At 53.8% G+C, this 9,752-nt stretch overlaps 1 gene segment (V, D, J or C); it reads right to left on the bottom strand.

Moving 5' to 3' along the window:
* Positions 1-1,403: 1,403 nt before the first annotated feature.
* LOC132243476 (immunoglobulin lambda variable 3-21-like) lies at positions 1,404-4,975 on the bottom strand. The segment is given in 3 exon segments: positions 1,404-1,444; positions 1,977-2,303; positions 4,930-4,975. Coding segments are annotated over 3 exon segments (414 nt in total).
* Positions 4,976-9,752: the final 4,777 nt, after the last annotated feature.

Here is a 9,752-nt window from a genome sequence, read left to right on the forward strand (position 1 = left end):
CCCTCAGTCTCCCTCAGGAGGGAGTCTCCCACAACAAACACCTTACGTTTTGTCTTGGGGAGAGCAGGGGCGGGAGCTGCAGTTGGGCCCATGTTGCCTGTGGGAGCTGGCAACTCAGCAGGCTCTGCTGGAGCGGCAAGAGGTGCATACCTGTTGCTCACCTCCGGCGGGGCAGGGGCCTTGGTGCGGCGGGCCTTAGGGCCCTTGACCACCTTGGTCCATGCCCCTGGCTGGACAGAGCGGGAGGTCCTGGAGTCCTCCTTTGGCTTTATGGGAGACCAGGTCAAAGGCCTTTCTAAAGTTCAGGTATATGACATCAACCTCATTTCCCCCATCCAGGTGGGAGTAACCTGATCATAGAAGGAAATGAGGTTGTTCTGGTAAGACCTGCCCATAACAAAGTCATGTTAGCTATTCTTCAGACTACTGCCATCTGCTAGCCAGTCTGTACTGGATGCTTTGATCATTTTCTCCAGAGTTGGCACCAGAGAATTGGTCAAGCATGCCAGAGGGTCTACAGCTTTCATTACATATAATGAGTAGGGGGGCAGTGCCGGGTTTCTGCTGGCACCACTGCACGTTCTTGTGATCAATGTTGTTCCTGGAGCAGGTGAGCTGAGCATTTTGTACTGGACACACAGACACCGAAGGTGGTTGTGTCACCATGTACTGGGCAAAAGAATCAGAAAGAGGAGGAGAAGAGATAGAGATGAAAAGCTTCCTGGGTCAGTGCAGGCAGCACAGAGAGGCTGAGAAATGAAAATGGGCTGGGGTTAAGAGAGTGTGAAATCTTCCCACGCCCCAGCCTAGTACCAGAGAAATAGGTGACCAGTGCAAGGAGCAGTGGTGCCCAGGCCATGATGCGAATCCAGCCCAGCTTGGCTTCCTCAGGCAAATGGGTCCCTGGCAGGGACCTTCCCCACCGGGGCCCCAAGTCTTACACTGGCTCTGCTCAGCCCCAGCCTCAGGCCTGGACCCATCACCTTTGCTTGGAAGAAGGAACCCCAGTGGCCCTTGGGCAGAGGGATAGTGATGTTTGGATGCTGTTGGAGCCGGGGCTGGGTGCCATGTGGGTGCCAGGAGTGATCAGTGTTTGGGTGTGACAGCTATAATGGGGCTTGGGAAAATAATGGTTGATGGAGCTGCTGGAAGGGCAGTAGCAGGGGAGCTTCAGTTGCCCTCCCTGCCCCTTGCTCGGGGAGAACTGCAGTGGCTGCCGAGGAGCCGACTCGTCCTTATGAGTGGTGAGGCCTTCAGGGCACAAGGTCTCCATTTCTTGCACCATTACAGACTGGTGCTTTTGGCAGAGGGAGTGAGGCTGGGAGCCATGAGGAATATATGTGGTGTCTGGAGCCAGTGCATATTCCCATTCTTCCAAACAGGTTTAGGCTGTGCCCCTTGCCTCAGCCCACAGAGCAGCAGTGGCCAGCAAAGGGCCCAGGACCTTCCAGAGAAGGAAAGAAAGCAGCATGATCCCGGGTTCCCACTTTTAGAGCCAGAGAATCGGTCAGAGATGCCAGAGGCTGTCTTAGTATTTTCATATATAATGAGCAGGGGTCGCTGCCAGGTTTCTGCTGGTACCAGTGCATGTAGCTGCCAGGCCCAGAGCAGGCAAGCTGAGCAGTGTGACCTGGAGACACAGACACTGCGGGTGGAAGAGGGGGCCGCAGAAATCCCAGTGGCAGAGACTCTGGGGCAGCCACTATCAAGCAAATGTATGATCCTTGGAAACCCTGCCCTTCAAAAAAAGAAGCAGGAAAGGTACTGCTGATGCCATCCAGAGCCCCCATAACACCTCCCTCCCCTGGTTTGGGGCTGCAGTAACTGTCCCAGGTCCACTGTCTCTTCAGTCCAAAGAGCTTGTCCAGGTCCTGTGTCTTCATTTCCAGGAAGGGCCCTATGAAACCCACTTGTCGGCAGCATCACATGCAGGGGATGGTGACAGTTCCTGTGATGAGAGGATGTTTGTGTCTCACTTCCACACTGCCCTGTGTCACTGTGTGGCAGATCACTGCTGCTGTCCCACGCCTGGCAGTAATATTCAGCCTCGTCCTGGGCTTGGACTCCAGTGACGGTCAATGTGGCCGTGTTGCCAGAGTTGGCACCAGAGAATCGGTCAGGGATGCCAGAGGGTCTCTTGCTATCATTATATATAATGAGTAGAGGGGCAGTGCCAGGTTTCTGCTGGTACCACTGCACATTCTTGCCACCAATGTTGTTCCCAGAGCAGGTGAGCCGAGCAGTTTGTCCTGGAGACACAGACACTGAAGGCGGCTGCGTCACCACGTACTGGGCAAGGGAACCTGAAGGAGGAGGAGAAAAGGTGGGGATGAAAAGCTGTGTTAGTCTGTGCAGGCAGTGCAGGAAGTGGAGAAATGAAAATGGCCCTGGGTTGAGAAACTGTGAAATCTTCCCCCACCCCAGGTTAGTACCAGAGAAATAGGTGAGCAGTGCGAGGAGGAGCGTGGCCCAGGCCATGGTGGGAATCCAGACCAGCTCAACTTCCTCCGGCAAACAGGTCCCTAGATAGGACCCTCCATGTCTCTCTTAAACCCTCAAATCTGAGATCAGCCCCTTCATGCAAATCTGCCCCTGCTCACTGGCTGCTGCTGCCTTGTACTTCTCCAATAGCACAGGGACCAGGGCAGAGTCTGGCAGCATTCATTCCCATAGTCCTTGCATGAAGAAAGGCTGGTTTCAATTAAGTCTGCTGAAAGGTGACACTTCGATCTCCCCAAGTGTGGATGCCCAGAGCACCCCTTTTCACCAGGCACTCACACACCTTCCCCACCTGGGGCCACATCTCACTCAGGTTCTTCTCAGCCGGAGCCCAGTCCAGCTCCAGCTCCTCCCCCAGCCTCCTGGGTAGCGAGCAGGAGTCCAGGAGGGTGTTGGGACCAGCAGTTTTGGAAGGTACAAGCGGTGGCTGGAAGGTCAGATGCCAGCAGCGCTTTCCCTCCCCTCCCACGTAGCTGTGGAGTTTGAGCCAGGCTCTTGCCACAGCCCACACTGTCACACGGCCCTCCTGACTTTCCCTGCTCTGGAGAGTGGGGGGCAAGGGGCCAGGTCAAGGCACTGGGATCCATGGCACACCAGTGAGTGCGAGCAATGTTAGGAGTGCCAGCCCTCTCCCAGACCAGCCCAGGGCAGCCCTTTCCGGCACTTGCACTCACCCTGCAACAGGGATAAATTCATACGTTTGGCCATGTTGAACTTGCTGTTTTCAGATAGGCACCGGGCTAAGCTTCTGGGCTGCTGGATGGCAAATACTCAGGAGCCTCTGCAGCAAGGAAAGGAGGAGGATGAGTGGGTGGGTAGGGAAGGGAAGGGTAGGAGAAGACCCCATGCCCGTATTCCCTGGGCATAACATCCAGGCAACAGGACAGGCCTTTCACCTGCTGCAGTGGCTGGCAAAGTACTCAGGATTCTCCAAAGCAGGAAGAGAAGCAGGGCCAAGGGGTCAGGGAAGCAGAAGATGCCATGCACATATTCTTTGAGCAGGCCACACAGGCAGCAGGACTGGTCTGTGACTTGGGGTCTGAAGGCCAGGATGTGCCTGCATCCAGGCAGAGCTGGGGATGATACGAGTGTATTCAGCACAAAGGTAACAGAGGGCCTGTGCTACAACCATGGCCTCCCTCTGAGAGTGGGAAAGTCACCCTGTTGTGTGAAGGTGATGGCACTGTTTCCAGGCAGCTCCGGCCCTGTGGCTTGTGCTAACCAGGAGATGCTGTCCCCGTGTCTGTGACAGTGGGTGCACAGTGCCCTCCAGTGCTCACTGCTAGGGCTGCCACCAGGACACCTCTGACTCCTCACAGCTGCAAGTAACAGCGCTGAGATGCCCTTTCACCTGCTCCAGCTCAGGAGCAGAACTGAGGTGGGGTGAGCAGGGCAGCAGCCCTGGCATCACTTTTGTGTGGCGAGGACCAACAATAGGCACCTTCACCACCAGTAATGAGAGCGGGCGTTGCTTCATACTTCGCAGCGTCCCTTGGCCTGGAGCGCCCTGCTGTACCTTCCTGCCATCTGCTCCATGTCAGGACATTATTTGTCTTGGAGTGACCAACGTGTTTGTGCCACCAGCCTGTCTGAACCTGAGAGGGGTTCAGACCGTTGCAGCTGCCATGCTGAGGACAAGCAAAATCTAGAGCTGGCACACTGTCAACATACACCTGTGTGACTCCAAAGGTATGATGCAGGCAACTGGGTCGGGGGTGAGGGGGAGCTTCATTCATGCAGTCAGTCACTACTTTTGTGGTCCCATTCATAGTTAGGCTCCGAAAGGAAAAAAACAGGATCCAGGGAATAATAGGTTAGCCGCACCTCAGTGGCTGGACAAGTCATGGAGCAGGTCCTCGGGGAATGCATTTCTAAACAGTTGGAGGAGAAGAAGGTGATTAGGAACAGCCAGCATGGACTCACCATGGCCTGATAAAGGGCCTCTGCCCTCTCCTGCCAAATGGGTGTGAGCTGGGCCACTTGTCCCACCCCACAAGGCAGCACAGGGCAGCAAAGGGCACAGGACCCTGCGGAGCGGGAAGGGAAGGAGGGTTGAAGAGGGGAGAGCAGCAGTCACAGTGGGTGGAGACTCTGGGGCAGCCTGTGCAGCATCCAGACAGCAGTGCTGGAGTCTGGCCTGGGACCTGCCGATCGGGACATGCGTGTCCCCAGGAGAGCTGGGGATGGGCTGAGACAGGCCTGTGCTGAGGGACCGCGCAGGCACAGAGCAGGGGGCTGAGCTGTTTGTCCTGGAGAGAGAGCCACTGCCAGCAGCTAAGTCACCACACGCTGAGCAAGGGAACGTAGGGCAGGAGGAGAAAAGATGGGGATGAAAAACTTTGTTGGTCTGTGCAGGTAGTGCATGGGTGTGGAAAAATGAAAGTAGCCCCTAGTTAAAAGACTGAAGACTCCCTGCACCCAGCCTAGTACCAGAGAAATAGGTGAGCAGTGCGAGGAGGAGCGGGGCCCAGGCCATGGTGGGAATCCAGGACAGCCCCCCCTGGAGACAACAAACTGGGCTGAGGGGCTTTGTCATGGCCCCGATCCACAATCGTTTGCCATCAGTTTCCAATAAGCTCAGTCCCCGAGGGAAGCCTGGGCCCGTGCTGGTCAAATATTGATGCCTGGAGAAGGTCTGGACAGTGGCTGGGGCCCTGTGTGGAAGGGACGCTGGGTCCCCAGATGTGGCCCCGCTGCCTCAGCTGTGTGGGGAGACAGCAGGGCCAAAGGTGTCGCTAAGAGGGTACGGGGCGGTGGGGGGTGCAGCTTGTACCATTCCTCTGCTCTTTGAGATCAGAAGCTCTAGGGATGGAGGGCGAGGAGCCTGCTCGTCATGGGGGTCTGGGCGTGGGAGTGTCAGGGGCCCCCCTGAACGGCCACCTCATGCAGGGTCCCCGGGGTAGAGCACAGTGTACTCGCAAGGAACAACACCAGCGCAGACAGCTACTCGCTGCCTGTCTAGGAACGGTTAGGGTGCAAGAAGCCCCATGGCCCACAGGGTCTCTGTCCCAGGAGCTGCTTGCTCCCCCAAGGCTCCCACCATGCGAGCAGCGTCAGGGACCTGTGCACGGCCGGCTCCTAGTGCTCAGTGTCACCCATGCAGGGATGATGGGGCCCGTTCCCCGCTGTGCACTCATTTCTGCAGTTCATGCCGTTCCTCATGTGGCGGGCTCTCTGCAGGCACGGCTTGGAGAAGGACACTTCAGATTGGTGGACCATTTCCACCAATCAGGTAAGAGGTGGGAGGGGTTTGCCCCGCCCCTGCTCGGAGGTGGGAGGATGCGAGGAGCCTCTGGACCTGATTGAAGACTGCGCTTTGCAGGTTCGACAGACTTCAGGGCGGGGTCTCCGGTGTAAATGAAAGCCCAGCACGGTCCTTCCTCTGGGCCTGAGGCATGGACACTTACCCGAATGTCCTCCCTGGGGCCAACTTCCTCCTGCTTAGAGACCTTTATATGTATACTTGTATCTATATCTGTAATGATATATTTCTTAAAGAATTTTATACATATATATATTGTAGGGATGTGCGAGGCTTCGGACAGAGCTCTGCATCCAGAGAAGCTTCAGACACTTCGGGGTCCAAAGCAGCACATCTGGGTCGAAGTGCTGCCTCGTTAGGCTTCCCGAAGCAGTTCAGAGCTTCCAAAGAGATTTGGAGTCAGATTGGAGATCCAGCCATAATGTATAATGGGGAAACAATAAAATATCCATAACTTCGGATGAAGTTTTGAGGGGTGGTAGACTCTGCAGAGAGGATGAAGCCTGCCAAGTTTCAAGAAGATCGGTGCAGGGGTTTGGGGGGAACTGCACCCCTAATTCTTGAAAGCAAAACTCATGTCACATCTAGGCGTTACAACACAGCGCGGTGAAAACTGAAGTTGGCTTCACTTCTGGTGATGAGGTTAGGTGCTTGTTTGAAAGTACAAACCACTTTTCAGAGCTGGGCCTATGAACTGCACTTCATCAGCCTCCTAGGTAGTAGGTACAGAAAATCATGGACTCAATCGACACAGTGCAGTTCTGACACACTGCGACCTGCCGGACATCTGGCACCCCAGGCACTTCTGCACTTCCACCTGAGCTGCTACATCCCCTTTCCCCACTACCACCACCCCAGCATGTCCCTCCCACCCTGACACCTCCAATTCCATTTTCACTGACTGGCTTTCTTGCCTGCATTGCGGGCCAGGCAGCCTCTGGCTTCTTTACTATTCCTTCCATCCAGAACCAACTGCAGGTACTTCCTCAGCCTGACAAAGGGGTTTTCAACCCTAAAGCTGGCATCCCGGGCACCTAAGCTGAGCTCACCGGGAGCCTCACAACTACACTGCAACCAGCAAGCGTCAGGCCTGTCAAAGACGTGACAGGTCTGGGCGTTCGCCAGCCAGGACTTTGTGTGTGTGAACGTTAGCTGCAGGTTATGGTGCCTAATCATTGCCTTTCACGAGGCAATCATTGGTCCCGGCATTTACAGGGCTGCCGTGCCACCAGCAGTCCCACCAGGCCTCCCACCCCTGGCAGGAAACTGGCTGGTGCTGGTGCTGGGAGTGCTGGCATGGGAAAGTGGATCCCTTTCTTCCACAGCCCCTCACCACTGCACTTCGGCCTCCCTGACTTTGTTCACCAGCACCTGCGTCCAGTGATCATGGGTTTTGGGGCTGCCAGTGCACATGTTCCCCTTCACCCTCAGGTCACAAATGCCCACCATCATGTGGACCGTACTGGACCAGAAGGGATCTAGCCGTCTCCTGATGCCCTCCTTCAGCCGCCTCACCAGTGCCTGCACATCTGGTGACAGGGCCTGCCCCAGCCAGGAACATCGATCTCCTGGAGCTTCTCCATTTGGTTCTCCAGGTCCCTCAATAGGGGGATCACCTGGCTGAGGAGGGCATCACCAGCGCTAAGGGTCTCGGTGGCCAGGAGGAAGGGCTCGAGTACCACCAATATTTGGGAGATGGTACCCCACTTAGCTCTGTTCAGGGGGGCACTGATCCCTATCTCCCCAAGCAAGGCCATCTCATGGATGGCCTTCTGTTGCTCCACCAGCCTCTCGAGCATCAGGTATGTGGAGTCCCACCGAGTCTGATTCTGTGCTGCGGGATGCTCAGCTCTGCCTGTTTGTCCCGCGGCATCTTGCCGCTCTTGATGCTGCAGTGGAAGTAGCCCGCCAGCTTCCTGCATTTTGAAATCAGCTGGCTTGTTGCAGTACTGGGGGCAGTGCCGTCACCGGCAGCCCTGTCCCCCTCCAAGGCACCCCTCACTCTTAGGTGCTGTTACCAAATTTGCCCATTACTTTGGGGTGTGCTCATTTATTAGGGATAGTTTCTAGGGTCTTGGTGATTCTGTCAACGTGCTGCTTGTGTTACTATACGGAGCTGTATCTCTCCCTTCTGCAAGCCCTCACCCCCAGTGGAGCTATCTTGCAGGACTCAATCTCAATGGGACTGGGTTCCTCCAGTCACCAAATCAGTCATACACACAAACACACACAAGTTAACGTGACACGCCTGATCTGGCCGGGCTGATCAGCATGGACAGGCTGACACCCTCATATGCCAAGAATCAGTTCCTAAGATCAACAATACAATGCAGTCAGACACAAGCACACAGGTAAACAGAATCCCTCTGAATCCGGCTGGGTGTCCAGCTGACACCCTCATGGGCCAGCATTCAGTTCATAAGGGCACGTCTGAGTCAAACTGGGTCAATCAGCCTGTACAAGCTGATCCCCTTATGTGTTTCAAACTCAGCACGTCCCAATCTTTGGCCTCTTGATGAGCAGACCCCACAATAATTTGGGCTTCACAGGGATCTTTAGCATAGGTAAAAGAAGCGTTGCTGCAGAGCACAGAAGGAAAAAGAAGCAGAGAAGGAAAAATATACCCAATTACTACCAGTTTGCCTATAAAAGTTATTTATTGCTAAGCATATGAAATATATAAGAGTACTAGTAGTAATAGACATGCAAAAGAAAAACAAACACAAACAATGACAACACTACCCTGGTTTCACTAAGTATTTGGGGAAACTTAGCTGAAGCTTAACTGATACAGTTCAGGTTCAGAAGTTTATGCCTAGAAAGAAGAGAGAACGCTGGGAATCTCACCGAGTCCACGGTACCCAGGCTGCAAAGCTGACAGGCACAGTCCGTAGCACAATCCTTGAAGAGAGAGACGATCTGTTCTTCCAGCGTCCCAAGAACGACAGGGGATGGTGTCAGCACAGGAGTTTTCTTCTTCTTCTTTCTTTCTCCCTTTTCTTTCTTTCTCTTTCTTTTTTTTTTTTTAAGCACACACACTTACAGATTTTTATACCCTCAGTTCAGCTGCTTTGAAGCACCCTCAGTAGTGTAAATTATTGTCTTTTCTATTGACAAGGGGTTATCTGGTTTGGACCATCTCAGGAAACTGATTGATAATCAGGAAACACTTAAGATTAGGGAGTAACCCAAATACTTGGGAGCCAGCTTGAGATTCCTATGGATGGCAGATATCCTGATGGGATATCTCATGGTTTCTTCAGGAACAATAGATAGCTTGCAGCATCAGGATTTTGGATTTTTACTTGTTGTGCACAAGCCTCAGCTTAGCATGACTTTTCCAGATTTTACTATAGTCTTTTAACAGACTTAAAGCAATTATTGGGGTGCTCATAACCTTTTGTGGAGAGGACTCCCACCAGTCGTCTCGGGAAAGATACGACAACACCTGGGATTAGGGCTCCAGCAGGCTGGATGCTGTGATGAACCCTTAACCATTGTTCAAATGTTGCCCGTACCCCCTCTGACTTGGTCTCTTGCCTCAGCATTTCCTAACCCGGCAACCGAGTTTTAGTCAATCAAGTTTAAATAGGCCTCCCATAGTGGGACCGGGGAATGTACGGCCCGAGATGCCTATTAAACTTAGAGCTGTGTGTGTGTGTCTGGGGGGAGAAAAGTCCTTAGCAAATCCAGATTAGAACTGGTCTGATAAATGCTGAGCTGGGTGTGTGTGAACATGGGTTAATTAACATTGGAAGCACAGATTCCCCATCATGCAGCGCTCTCCTGCTTCTCTGGTCCCAGAATTCACTGCAGTCTCTGCTTCAGGCTTTCTGTTTCCCATCTCTCATGTAAATGAATGGTCATCTGGTTCCATCTTGGATGCAAATGAGACCGAGGGCAGTTGTTCACTCTTATCACCCTTATCTGGAGAGTTTTAGGTGCGTCTCTCACTGCATCTTAATCAGTTTTGTTTAGGTAGAGGAGGGGA

The sequence above is a fragment of the Alligator mississippiensis genome, chromosome 10 (genome assembly GCF_030867095.1).
Source record: "Alligator mississippiensis isolate rAllMis1 chromosome 10, rAllMis1, whole genome shotgun sequence".
NCBI classification, from domain to species: domain Eukaryota; kingdom Metazoa; phylum Chordata; order Crocodylia; family Alligatoridae; genus Alligator; species Alligator mississippiensis.